General features: G+C 44.4%; 1 protein-coding gene across 1 annotated transcript in view; it reads right to left on the reverse strand.

Annotated features, from left to right (window-relative positions):
* LOC144790700 (solute carrier family 12 member 9-like) overlaps positions 1-15,182 on the reverse strand; it is a 525,473-nt gene that overhangs the window by 381,654 nt on the left and 128,637 nt on the right. Inside the window, exon 3 of the mRNA XM_078665423.1 lies at positions 2,436-2,573. Within this exon, the coding sequence (XP_078521549.1) occupies positions 2,436-2,573 (138 nt within the window). The remainder of the gene's footprint in view (positions 1-2,435; positions 2,574-15,182) is intronic.

Consider the following 15,182-nt stretch of genomic DNA (forward strand, 5'->3'; position numbering starts at 1 on the left):
CAAAAAAGTGCTTCAACACCCCATCAAGTTTAGAAGCGCTACATAAATGCAAACCTCTTTCCGTCTTTTATCCCTGCACTATCCATCTCAATCAAAACAATTGACTAACATATCCACCGCTCAAATTACTTTCATATTTTCACTATACTAATTCACCACTAATCCTTTATGGGTTCTGGAGTAGCGTGCTACTCTCCAAAGAAGCGTTCCGACTGCTCGCCAGGGGTAGTAAGCGCTATATAAATGCAATTACAACACAATACAATACCTGAATGACTGGCTTTACCATTGCTTGTTTGTAAAACTCCAGGCCTATTATGGTTGTGCGTGCAGCTGCAGTGCCACCTACTGGTGTTTTTATCGCAATGTGCTTGAACAACTGCTCAGTCCATCATTTCACTTCAGCAACAAGCGAGGATGCAGATACCTTAGCTGAGGAAATGCAATAAAAATCAGCGCTCAACTCACAGGTCGGGGGGTGAGAAGTGTTACAGCGGACTTTGGACAAATTTGCACCCCTGCTCCGAAAACAAGCGACGGAGTGGGAAGTTCGGCAGCGGGAATAGACTTTGCTACGGGGTCATTTGACGGGTGCATTGTAACTCCTCGACAAAGTAGTCCAGTGAGCCAGTTCTTCAAATTGCCCTCAGCATGGCCTTTGTTTATGTCTTTTGGCATTTATTTGAGCATACTTTAGCCCTTCCTAATGTAGAAAGAGACATCCAATTGGGAACGCGCATATGTTTGCACGGCTTGGAAATGCACATTCTTATGGACTCCCCACTATTAGGGCTCATTTTCTATTAATTTCCCAGAATTTCTAGTGCTGTCAGCTCATTTCTTTTTTTTTTTTTTTAAACAGTTATCGTTTTTTTTTTTATAGAAACGTACAAATTCAGGAGCTGGAAATGACGCTGTGATTGGAAAACGAGAGGTGCGAGATTTGAAATCTGGCAGAAGGAGGGATTAGAAGCAAGAAAGATCAGAGTATAGAAGAAAGGAGAGAGTAAAAAAGATAAAGATAATGAAAGAAGTAGATTCGGGGTAGTCAGAGGCCAGCGAGACTTGCTTAATGCTTCTTCAAAAACATCAGGGAAACCCTGGAACCCCCAGGGACCCAAGGTCTCAAGGAACAGCTGCCCCCATTAGAGCAACATCGTTAAATAAATAATCATACATTTGTGAATTCTAAAGAATGTTTTCATAATAAATAATGGAGACCAAACAATCAGCCAGATTCATCAAACTAAAATCGGCTCGCAAAGGGCCAGATTCTGAGAATCTGGCCCTTTGCGAGCGGTATTTTTGCATTTGGGATTCATCATCCCAAATGCAAAAATCGCAATTCTAGAAATCGCTAAATTGCGAATAATTGCATTTAAGGAATCTCAATTTGAGATTCCCTAAATGCAATTCATGAACCATTTTAAAATTGCGAATTCGCAATCTGGAGCCGCTATTTACCGTGAAGTCTAACTACGTGGTAAATAGCAAAAACTTTCAACATATGTGCACACATCAATTTCCGGGGTGCAACAGGGTGTCCTTTGGACACCCTTGCACCCTTGAAATCGAAATCTCAATTTGCAAATCGCTAATTGCGATTAGCAAATTGAGATTGTCTTCCCATTCATTCCTATGGGCATCTAGGCCCATAGGAATGAATGGGGAGATATTATTTAATTGCGACTCGCAATTTGCGAGTCACAATTAAGGAATTATTAGAAATCGCTATTTTTGAAGTGATTTCTTGATGAATAGCATTTTGCTATTCCTTAATAGCGAATCGGTATTTTTCGCTATTAAGGAATAGTAAAATGTGTTCTTGATGAATCTGGGGGAATATATGCTAAAATAGCTGTGAGGTGAGCAAAATGTGAAGTGACGAACAAGCGTGTGATATATCATCCATTGCTTGAATCCCAATATTCAAAGAATAAATACAGCCCATTTGTTTACAAACAAATCTAACCCCAAAAAAAAATAGCCTCTTGCAGTCCTTTGCAACAGATTGGCACCAGAAGTGATTTACTCACCGGTTGGGTGATGCCATCTCTCCTTTCCTCTCACTTGAGTTTCTTACTACCAGCCTGTGCCCCCCAAACCCTTTGAAGTGTCACTCATCATACCGCTACTTCACCTTCCAGAAGGTTCTTGAACCCAGTTGTGTTTATCAGTCAGTTGTGCACACCATATCTTGAACATACAAAAATCATGCATCATGCCTCCAAACAGTAACACAAGCCACCAATCTCAAAATATGTGGCCAGAAAATTCATTTTGCATGCCCATTATAGTCTGAAAATACAGGATTTTCCTGTAAATCACTGTAACTGCATATCTTTCAGAGGGAAATTCACAAATCACAGCAGGTTAACCAGGAATATCATTCTTGGACAATATTTCGGGAAAAATGGGAAAACTGCTTTACCTACCTATTGGGATACCAAAAGTGTCAACAACTGCTTCCACGAGACCCAGAATAAAGAGGGCGCTGGCACACGCATTGCCCAGGAAGAACATCATGCCAATGCTGCCGCCGAACTCTGGACCCAGTGCCCGGCTAATCATATCTGAATCGGAGAGTCAAGGATGGAGGATTCAAGTTTCGAAACATCTGCGGCATGGTCAATCCAGCTGTGTGCTTCTAGACGCAAGATGCAGAAAAGGCAGCAGTAGCATTGATGGATCAAATTTACAATATAAAAGATCTTAAAAAACAACCCTAGTTGAGTTAAAAAGCTGCATCATACATAAAACGTTTTTGAGCTTCAACAGCTCCAAATCCACACCCTGGGCCAGATGTAGGTAATCTCAATTTACCTATTCTTAAATACCGAATCATACCCATTCGGTATTTAAGAATAGGTAAATGGGATGTAGCTAATAATTCAGTAATAATTACCGAATCGTTATGATTCGGTAATTACCGAATCGGTATTTACCGTTTCGGTAATTTCCATTCATTCCTATGGGCCTGGAGGCCCATAGGAATGAATGTAAATTACCGAATCGGTAAATACCGATTCGGTAAAAGGGGGAATACATTGAAGGGTGGCAGGGTGTCACTCTGACACCCTGTTTCACCCCTCAATTGTGTATGGGTGCATATGTTGCAGACATACATGCCCTAAGGGCATGTATGTCTGCAACATGGCACTGAAGCAATTTGCATGAAATTGCTTTTTTTTTTCCGTTATTTACCACCAACTTGTAGTTGGTGGTAAATAACGAATCCCAAAAAGGGGAAAGTACTCATTTGAGTGCTCCTTTCATTGCTAATTCGGTAATTTACCGATTCGGTATTTTAAGGAATCGGTAATATACAGATTCCTTAAAATACCAAGGGCCCAATGTAGGTAATCCCTGATTACCGATTCTTAAATACCGAATCATACCGATTCGGTATTTAAGAACAGGCAAATGGGATGTAGGTAATTTTACTGAAAAAATTACCGAATCTGTAAATTTTGGTAATTACCGAATCGGTAAATATCGATTCGGTAATTGCCATTCCTATGGGCCTGGAGGCCCATAGGAATGAATGCCAATTACCGAATCGGTATTTACCTATTTGGTAAAAGGTGGAAACATTGAAGGGTGGCAGGGTGTCACTTTGACACCCTGTTGCACCCCTCAATTGTGTATGGGTGCACATGTTGCAGACATACCTGCCCTAAGGGCATGTATGTCTGCAACATGGCACTGTTCGAAAAGCAAAAAAAATGTGTTTTCCAAGGTTTTCATTATTTACCACCAACTTGTAGTTGGTGGTAAATAACGAACCCTAAAAGGGGAAAAGAACTCATTTGAGTGCTCCCTACATAGCAAAATCTGTAATTTACCAATTCGGTATTTTAAGGAATCGAAATACCGATTCGGTAAATTACCGAATCAGTGATATGCCCACCTACATCTCATTTTCCAAATACCGGTCGGTAACGGACAAATTACCGAGTTTCGGGCGTTACCGATCGGTATTTGCCTACCTACATCTGGCCCCATATTGGTAAATTACCGAATTAGCAATTTGGGCACCTACATCTCAGTAGCCTAATTCTGGTCGGTAACGGCCGAAATTCGGTAATATCGGCCGTTACCGACCGGAATTAGGCTTCCTACATCTGGCCCCTTATCCCTAATTCCAACCTTGAAAACTAAAAATCAGGAAGGAAATGTCACCGAATGGAAAGATCTCTACACGCATATTGGAATTTCCGCAGGTGGTATAAATGCATGGTGATTCCAAGAAATGGGGAGTGAGTGGTTTGCAGTAAAAAATTACATGGAAAATGTTAGACTGATAAAAGCGTGTTAAGAATGTAATCTACTAAAAAAACAATATAAACAAATCTGGCTTCAGAAAAAAAAATCAACAATTGTCTAGTCTTGATTCAGGTAAGAATAGTGGTACGGGGTTGGAGTGGTAAGAGATTGGACAATGTATGGGATTGGTGGTGTTAATGCCAAGTAAGGGTTTTCTGTTGGTTAAGGGAAGGGTAGTGCTAGTGTTAAGGGATAGTAAGGGTTCTTTAGGGTTCAGGGAAGGGTAGCATCAGAGGTATTAAGGGGTTTATAAGGTTCTGATTTGGGTAGTGTAAAAGGGTAGCGAGGGATTTTTAGGGTTCAGGGGTGTAGGCTTAAGGCACAGTGAGAATTTTTTAGGTTTCATGGAAGGGTAGCAATAAGGGGAAGTATGATTTTTTGGGTTCAGTGAAGGGTAGTATTAAGGGATATTTAGAGTTTTTTTGGCAGGTTGTAGGCGGAGTTTGTGTGTCTGATGGGTAGTGTTAAGGTGCAGTCTGCGCACACCGGAACAAGCTTCAAAAACACGCTTCACAAGCGCGTATTCAATGTGGTTGCCAAGCGCAGTATCAGCTCGAATTGTGTTTTGGGGAAATGGAAGTTCCATCTCCCTTCTCTCACCACCCTTGACAAGCGCCACATTTCTCGCTTAAAGGACAATCATTTACTCCTCCATTTCCAAGCTGTATCCTTTTTGGGAACAGATGTCAGTCGTCAAATGGAGCCGAGCTTGTCAATCACACCAGACCGCCACAGCCAGCAGCCAATCAGAGGTAACAAGAGAACTCTTTCAGAGAAATAAACAGATAGGGATCTGATTACCTTGTCTTCCTCTCTATGCTGGTTGTATATATTAGGCTATGTATGTAGTCACACTAATAGTTATCATTTATACAGCCACACTGCTGTTCTAAACCCCCCTAGCAAACCTAGATAGATTTTCTTAGCCCCAAGGGGGTGTTTTCTTATTGCCCCCACCATCTTTGGAGAGGAGGAAAACAGCAGGTGTCTCTACCTCTTCTCAATAACAAGTTAGACTCATCTAGGTTTGAGTCAACCACTGTGCCAGAGATGCTCTTATCTGCAGTAATGGGTAGTTACGTGAACTCATATCCAGATAGAAAAGCAGTCTGTGTTTATAATGATTTATGATTCGGTGCACGCATGTTATGTATCAGAATGATAAGAACTATTATTATTCCTGCAGCCATAATATAAAACGGTAAACATCCTTTTCGACGCGCGTCCTATACCATGCTGCCATTACAACGCAAGTCGTTACTATGACTGACGCTGGAGGGCGCTCTTGGTAAAGGAATAGTTTGATTTTCTATTCCAACACCTTCCCTACTGTTATGTGGGCTGGAGTTGGAATAGAAAATTAAACTAATCCACAATCCAGCGCCCTCCAACGCAAGTCGTAGTAACGACTTGCGTTGTTATGGCTGCGTCGTAAAGTACCGCGATCATTTTGATCGCGTTGTACTGACGTACATTCATATAAAACAAGATGATTATTAGAAAAACCCAAATCATCTTATATCACACATGGCTATACTCTGTAATAGTTAGTCTAACCTCTACCTAACTTTTTTTATCTATATTAGCGTCAGCACCCTACTTACGGCATTGGCTGAATAATTAGAACTTTTGCTTAATATATTATGCTAAACCATGAATTATCCCGGCATACCTTTATAGCAACTCCTGTCTCAGACACTGTTTACGATTCTCAAATGGGTCGCAAGAGACCTGCCTCATTAATATTCATGAGGCTGGTCGCAATTTGTGACACACTGGGAATGGCCAGCACTCACAAGTATGGTGGCCTGCTGGGGTCAGCAGACCATCATGTCTGCGGCTGCTTTTAAAATTAAGCAGTTTTTTTTTTAATGCAGCCAGTTTTCCCTAAAGGAAACCTGGATGTATTTCAAAAATAAAAATGAAAAGTAGAGTGGGCAGTGGTCTGTGGGACCACTGCTTGCTCTGAAAAAATGTTGGTGCCCCCATTTACAAAGAGGAAGGGGTCCCTTGGGGACCCCATCTTGTTTGTAAATGGTTTATCACTGATTTGAAATTGGAGGTAATCTGCAAATGCTTTGCAACCACATTCCCGATCGCAAAACATTCATACATACCAGTGTGACTTACTATTAGGAAGGGACGTATAAGGGACACCCTTTACACGTCCCTTCGTAATTGCGACCCACAAATCCTATTTTGTGAGTTGGTAATAGGTCACCGACCCCCAAAATAGGGTTGGTATATAGGAAAATGCATATTACCTGTCGCAAATGGCCCAAAAGGCCATTTGTGACTGGTAAAATGTGTCATACATCTCGCCCTAAATCTCTTCGGGATTCTCCACAAGTAACAATCTTAATGTCTGCCAACCCAGATTTTTAGGTCTTTTTATACCTTTCTTCCTAATGATTCTCTATGGAGAGGGGGGGTGAATGAGGCACCACACATCTATATCACTATATGAACAATTCCTCGGCTAGAGGCATATCCGAAAGTCAAGCAATTGTATGAAAAACATGCTTCCTTCTTTATGAGCTCTGTACTCGGCCCGATGCCCTTGCAAAGTTCTCACTGCAAATAACTTTCTAAACATCAGAATGGAAGATTTCCCATTTGCTGCATTTCTGATTTTTATGTTGGCACAACTAAAGTCAACCTGTTTGTAGAATAATGCTGATCTTGAGCATTTGGTTAGCTATTATTCCAATTCAAAATATTAGTTTTCTCGGCCATAAGCCTTTCACATACACACCCTAAAGGATTAGTGTATTCATGTTTATCATACAATTAGGCCTGACCTGAATGAAACGTTTAAGGTTTATCATAAATATTCAACCACATACGTCACTGCACACTATAATTTTAATTTATTGTCAATTACCCACCTCAATGGAAACCATTTTATCAATATTAGAAGACTGGGAGATAGTGTTGTAAGCTGCCTGTGCTATTAAATTCCTAGGGTGTCAAATACTGAGGCATCATAGTCTAGAATCCAACTCATGCCTCTTTAATCCTAGACCATACACCGCCCCCTTTATCTCACTCTTGCAGGTTCCTGCTTTCTCCAATTGCCGTAGTTATTTTGCCTTTCTCCTCCTTCTACCTTTCCCCTTGTTTGTTTCTTTCTCTTATGCTCTATCTGGGTCAAAGTCTGAGAAAGAAAAATAAGTCCCGATCCCCAAAAATGAGTGTTGGTGGGCCCCACCTGCAACAAATGTCTCAAATTAAGCAGAGAGAGGCGCAGCTAGGGGAGGGTGGCACTGTTTTTGGGGATGGCGGAAGTCGGGTCTGTCAACTACTAGCATACTATCATATCCCCAGCCCTGAGAAACAAGTCATCTGACAGACGAAACCACTCCCCACCCCTCCCCCAGAACAAGTCGTCCGTCGGCCACCACCACCCCCGCTCTTAACTAACCCTGGGCAAAGCACTACGCTAAGCTCGCGTAGTTTGCGAAGTTTGCGCTAATTCGCACTACTCGAACTGCACGTAGCACAGTGCAAACACACGCAGCGTAGCGTAGTGCAGCAGGCTTTTTTTGATTGCTCGCGGTCCTCAACGTCAAGTTGGCGACCACGAGCAAGCAAAATTACATTCCGGCGAGACTTTTTCCTCATTCGCGATCAGTAACCTCAAGTTGCCGATTGCGAGTGTGGAAAATAAACCTCCCGGCGAAATTCTCAACGCGGGGAGGTCAGGTTTCTCATTGCGAGTAGTCACGTATGCTCGAGACCGCTCGCAATGAGAAACTACCAGTCCGCGTTGAGAAAGCTGCCGCTTGAGTAAAAATCTACTCGAGCGGCAGAAAACGACAGCTCGCACTGTGCAAGATGCCGTTTTCGATGATTGCACAGTGCGGACAAGCATCCGGCACTGTGCAATCATCGCGAACAGGGTACTACGCAGTTTGCGTAGTGCTACATGTAGCTGGCGTAGTGCGACGTGCACTTTGTGTAGATACGCGTAGCGCTACTTTGCAAACTACGCCCAGGGTTACTCTTAACTGCATCCAGCGGCACACTTAGGGGCCACCATGGTTGGCAGTACATCTAGCTACACCACTGTAAGTAGTGGGCAGCGTCGGATGGGTAATGCGGGCACTCGGGCAATGCCCAAGGGGTCGGTATCCATAATCCAGCTGTGGGCTGCTTTTTTTAGCAGTCGGGGGCCGATTTGGGTGGTTACTGCCTTGTTCGATGCTGCCAGCTGGTGGCTGAGTGGCCTTTCTGGGCGTCCATTACCTCCCCTTTATCAACGGGCAGAGGCGTCACTCCCTTTCTCTCGCTGAGCCAGTCCATTAAAATATGCATATTGGGCGGGCAGGGGGTTTGAGCAAAAGTGGCCTCACTTGTTTTCAGGTGTGTTTCACTAGTGTAAACAAATCCGTAAAAAAATGTAAACCCATCCCCCCTTTTTTTTTTTTAAATAAAAGTTCGCCGAAGCAGTGTTTTGCCGAAAGGCAATATGCAAATGTGGGCCACTTTTCTTTAGCGTGCCCGGGCCGATTTTTAATCCCAATCCAACCCTGGTAGGGGGTACATGTAAATAATTGCTCATAATTCACAGAACTTTTTTTTTACCAGTCTTGGAGCTTGCAACATGTGTGTAACACAAACAAGTATACAACAAACTCCTGAACTAATAAACTCATGGAGATATCTTAAGGAGAATACAAAACTATGGCCCACACTTTTCACACAACACTGTGCAGTATACATAGTCATCATCATCAGAATACTTTAATCGATTTAAACATAAGAAATCATAACATACATAAGTCTAAAAAACATCTTGAAAATAATGGCTCCCATATCATGAGTTTACAAAACTAAATCTTAAAATAATAGCTTGCCTATCTCCTCATCCCTGCTAAGAACCATGATACATAAAAGCAAACATTGAAACCAGGTAAAATTGCATGGATAACAAAGCAGTGCATATATTCACCTTCTGAAATATGTTATAATAATTTAAAACTGTGACCAGATGTCACAATCACCCCAGTATGAAGTGTACCATTCACTTGAGCTATCTTGCAAGTATTATACTGCTAAATAGAGAAGCACCTTCAGAGCAAGGGCCTAAAAACTATTCAAAAATGTGTTGTGTCCAATATAGTAAGCCAGAAGAGTTTTATTATTGCTTTTTTCATTTGTGTATGTCTTTGAGGGAAGAATGTTGGAAAAGAAAACGCAAATGTACTGGTAGACAGGCTGACCTCAGTACTCTGCCCCTCTCTGTGCTTAGAAAGAACATGTCACCAATCAGAAAGCCCATTACAATCTCGTTTTCAGCACAGTAGTAAACAATATTTCCAAAAGAGGTGTCATTTCCAAACCCAGCAGAACAGTGATTTGCAGCTTGTTATCCTTTTGCTCCGGAAAAGTAGCTTCCTTATTGGCTGATCTGAGGTCATAGTAACCTCGGAGAGAAAAGTCTGAGGCCCGGAAGTGAAAGATTTTGTATCCTTCATGGGGGACTGGGTGGAGTACCGAAACTTGAGGGGGCACACATGCAAAGTACATAGAAGGACCCCCCCCCAGACCCAGGCAGGAGCTGTCAGGCCATGGACCCCCCATCTGTGCACAGTGCCTTAAGGGGGGTCTTCTGGAGCTCAGGGGCTGTCACACTGCGGGGGCTGCGGAAGCTAATGTTACACAACTCAGGGGACTTCCAAAGAGACCCTCATAAACCATGGAGAAACGAGGCTTTAACCCCTCCCACGCTGGTGACGGAACCGCTCCGTCACGCCCGTCGGGTGGGCTGTGCTGGTGACGGAGCGGTTCCGTCACGGCCCGGCCGCCGCGCCTGCGCGGTGCGTTCTATTGAGCGGGCGGGGCCTTGACGGAACCGCTCCGTCACAAGCACAGCCCACCCGAGGGGCGTGACGGAGAGGTTCCGTCACCAGCGTCGGAGTGCCGCGCGACCCCCCCACCCCCTTAGCACTGCAGCGGAATTGCTGTCGCAGCGAAAGTGTTAAAGGGAATGAACATTTCCCTCTCCTATATGTCCTCCACCTGCTCCTCAAATATTCTCCAGTTTAGCTCCTGTGCCCCGATAATGTTCCCATTTACCTGCCTCACGCCTTTGTGTTTTTTTTTCTCAATCTTTCCAAGTAACTGTACATATCCCTATTTGTTTAATTGGAAAATTGTTTAGAACAAAACTGTACCCTTTTCGAGTTCTTATTATGAAATCTGTTATTCGAAAATGAATCTTTTTAGATCCAATAAAATGTTCTCTACCCTAGAGCAGGACCAGGTTGTTTTTTTATTTTTCATGTACCCATTTTCAGGTAATGCAAGCAGTGTCATCTTAAAAATGATGGGGGCCAGGCAAGACATGTTTTGGAAGCCCAGTTCAGAACAACTGTAAATATTATTACCCATTTTGTGCCAATTCAAGTCACGTGATGACAAACAGTAAAGGTTTATACATTAAGGATTGAGCTAGAGAAAGGGACATAACATAACATAACGTGTATTTGTAAAGCACACATTCACCCGTAGGCATCTTGGCGCTAAATAACAGATGTTTATTGTTACCCAACTCAAAGACCTCAGATGGATGAACGGCTGAGTGGACCTGTTGAGATTTGAACCTTTGACCATGAGGTCGAACACAGGCCCTCAGACCCGGCTAGAGGAACAGAAGTGAGATAGAGAAAAAGATCACTTTCCCTTGGAAGGTGGGGCCTCTGGACAATTGCCCACTTTGCCCATGCATTAAAAGGTTTTTGAGCTTTCATCGGATCAAAAAGTTCAATTATGTGGTCTTCTGCTGTGTTCTAGATAATATATAGTGCACCTCTGAGACTGTTGTGGCCTGGTGGCAGGGTGTGTTGTCAGGGATGTGCGACAATCGCACGGCACTGGGAGCAGTTGTAAGTTTGGGTCTATGTTGAATCTTGTTCTTGGGGTGGATAGGTTTGTTGGGTAAAGTGGCTTGTTTGCGCCATTCGATTCAAGTCACATTAAAGGTGGGTGGTGGGGTACGCTACCCCAGTATCGCAGCATGCGTATCTGTAGAAATCAATGAGCTCTGGTAGACAGCTCTTGTAGTTGTAGTTTATTCTTCAAGTTACAGCTTAGTAAGTTCCAAAGTAAGTCTTAATATTAGCCCCTAATATAAGCCCCACCAGGAGCGGCCTCCTGGCTGCTCAGCCCATCTTCTCCAACAGCTCCACCTTCAAGAACAAACATCCATAACATTCCAAATGACATCATATAGCTAGAGCATCAGGCAGAGAAGCAGGGCAAGGGAGATGCATTACATAAGAAGCAGATTACTACAGTATCCCTTCCACACTGTTTGTCTCTCTCTACCAAATGGTGCGTCACTGTCTTGTAGTCCCTGGTGTCTCTGTCTCACTGCAAGTGTCTGTGTCTCCCTGTCCCAGTGGATTTGTCTTCCTGTCCCAATGTTACTGTCTCACATTTTTATTGTCAGCATCTCTCTGTCCCAGAGTTCATGTCACCCTGTCCCAGTGGAACATGTCTCCCTGTCTAAATGTCTGTACAGCTCTCTGTCCATATGTCAGACATTCCAACCCACAGAGCCCCACCGTGTGTCACACAATATCCGCTCTCTTCACACAGTCTCCCAGAGAAGGACAGATAAAACACTGAGCACCACAAAAGGGCTGGAAACTCCTGCATAGAGTGGGTTTCCAGCTTCTGTTCAGAGGCTCTGCACTGCCAATGTCCATTATGGATGTGACATCTCCTCAGGATACAGGCGGCAGTCTCAAAAGGTATGCTTTTTGGTGGGGGACTTTAGAAGTCCCTTAGTTTAAGTTCGAACCAAGGGCCGGCCCTTCCAACTCTCCGACCCCATTCATACGATGAAAAGTTTTCAGAAGTTAGCAGGTCTGTTGTATGTGTCCCAGAATCCTCCTGTCCCCAAAGCCTGTGTACTACTGTGGGTGTCTCCATCTCCCTTAGTGATAGCATTTCCCTGTGGCGGTGTTTCCTCGTCCCCGCCGCTACGTCTCTCGTCTCAAATTCTTTGCCTCCATGTTCCAGTTCCCAGTTTGTAGATCTTGTCCCCAGTGCCTCTGCCCAGGCTTAATGTCAGTGTCTCCCTGTCTCTGTCCCAGTCACTGTCTCTCTGTCCCAGTGTCCAAGTTACTCTGTCCCTGTAGTCCGTTTCTTCCTATCCCATGGTCGATGTCTCTTTTTTCAAGTACAGGAGTCACTCCGCGGTGTCTCTGTGCCAGTGTGTCAGAGCCTCCCAAGCTCAAGTCTTATGTTTCAATGTCTCCATGCTCCATCATGAGTTCCATTGTCTCCCTGTCCCTCTGTCACCGTGCAAAAATGATTACAACATTGGAATGTTGGGAGCTCCATTGAAGACAACTCCAAGTCCGATGAGCAATATCATCCTGTCTCTCATCATCCGATCACAATTTATGTTATGTTGCCTTACTTTGTGTTACTAGTTATTCAAATAGTGCACTTCTCACACTGTATGGCCTGATAGTGCTGTGGGTTGTCACCGGCATGGAAAGAATGAACGGCATTGGTGTTACTCAAAGACTAAAGCCTGGATCAGCTTGTACAACAGTGTCTCCGATCTCATTGCCTGCGTCTCCCTGTCCTGGTACTTGTGCCCGTGTCTCCCTGTCCCGAGTGCCTCTGTGCCAGAGTGAGCGGAAGTATCTCCCTGTATTCTGGCTATTTCCACACCTAAGTCCAGCTATTTGAAGTTCCTCTTCCCAGAATGGGAAATCATTCTGCCAAGCTGTTTAGGTTGAGTCTATCAGGTAGTTCAAGCCCATCTGCTAACAAAAGACCTACTGTGGACTTACCAAACACCTATAATGGGTTTACAGCCTGACAATTCTTGCCATTGGTTGGTTTTGTTGTCACTCTCATTTACTTATTTCTTATTTGATGGCTTTCCTTGTCCCAATTTGCCCATCTTGTGTTTGTACCTCCACTGGTTCATAGCCTCTGGACCATCTCTCTCTCTGGCTGGCTTCTATCCTTCCACTTCTCACTTTAAAGGAATGACTTTTTTTGCTTAAGCACTCCACCAGGGCTGTATTCTTTTTAGCTCTCTCCATCCTGTGCTTGGCCCAGGCTAAAAACGTACCTTATGTTCCATGTTGCTTTCTTCTTAGTGTTGCTAGCTTCTCCCCATTCAACACCCTGATATTCCCACACAATATGGTGCTTTGTGTCTCGTGTGCTTCTCCCAAGCCGGTGTGTTGCTCTCCCACATGTGCTGCTTTCTCCCTTCATCTTTACCCCTTGCCGAACCTATATTTTTAGGGGGGGTTGGGTTGGGTGAGGACCAGATAGTGAATTGATGCCAGGTCCGAAGCCTTTCGAAAAGGGCTTTTACGCTTCTTCTTTTTACATTGTTTTAAATTTACTGATCCATTTTGGACTAAAGCCTGTCCCTGGCTGTCCTAAGAGAGGATTGGGGTCTGTTACTCTGGTTTTAATTTGGCGAGTGTGGCTGGTGATCTGTGAAAGTGGTGGGTGGTAAAACTGGGTAGAAGTTCTCCCATTTTTTTTCAAAATGTGCCTCACTTGTACACACTCTCTCTCACATTTGCTATTTCTCTCCTCACTCACATTCTCTCACCTGCTCATTTTCACTCATACTCACTCCAACTCACTGTTACTCACACACAAACATTCTCACATTCAATGGCTCTCTTTCTCACTAACACACTTGCACAGATCACTGACTCTGGGCCCTGGTGCAACTGCACCTGCGTCACCATATATAATTACAACCCTGACTCACTTGCACTCCCTCTCACAGCCTCCAGTCAATTAAGCATTCTAACACACTCACACTCCTTCATCACTCCCATGTACTAACTTTTAATTAACCCCTCCCATGCTCATGACGAGCTCAGCTCGTCATGAGCCACGGTGGCCGTGTGCTCATGACGAGCTGAGCTCGTCATAACGGTCAGAACGCTCGCACGCGGGGCTAATTCCCCCGCTGTGCTGAACGTTCTGAAGAAATGGGTGTGGCCGTGACGAGCTCAGCTCATCATGAGCACACGGCCACCGTGGCTCATGACGAGCTGTGCTCGTCACGAGCACCAGGGCGCTGTGCGCGCCCCTCCCGCCCCCCAGCACAGCGGGGGAATCAGCCCCGCAGACAACGGGTTAATCATATTCATCTCAATCACTCACAAAAACACTCACAAACACATGCATAGAGAAATTAACATTTTTTGCACTTACCTTGCTTACTTAGTTGGCAAATCGGAGGCTCAAAGGCAGCAGCAGAGCAAGAATCTGGTGCTGGGAATTGGAACCAGCAAACCACGATTCCCAACGAGGAGCCTGATGAAGCGGCGAGGGGAGGTTTGAAAAGGGGAAGACCCACCTCAATCCCTCTTCTAGCTTCTTAATAGTCTGGAAGCACAGCCCTATAAGAAGCTGGGGTGGCGCGGGGGATCCTGCCTCTACTGCTCTGTGTGGCTTTTCATTTACTGTAGAGATGCACTGATGAGTGCCCTACAGCCACATTTTAGCAGATATGCTGGGCTGCCTGAGGCATGCGCAGTATGGCTGCTATATAAAATTGAATTGTCCCTGTGTGAGTGGATAGTAGGTGAACTATGACCCTCAGACATGTGCAACCCAGACATCCTGCTATAGAGGTTTGTGTTTAACAGCACTCTCTAGCTAGATCCTACCTCAGCCCCCTCCTCCTCCTAACTCTCATCAGGAACCTGGAAACAAGGCTGACCTTCACACCAGCAGTGACCATGAAAACATGGAGCCAGTGTTTTCATGAACACTGCTAAATTGAAAATTGTGCAGTGCCTCACAGGAGGCAGGGGCTGTGCCCTGAAGCCCCTGATAAAGTGCTGCTG

The sequence above is a fragment of the Lissotriton helveticus genome, chromosome 11 (assembly GCF_964261635.1).
Source record: "Lissotriton helveticus chromosome 11, aLisHel1.1, whole genome shotgun sequence".
Lineage (NCBI taxonomy): Eukaryota > Metazoa > Chordata > Amphibia > Caudata > Salamandridae > Lissotriton > Lissotriton helveticus.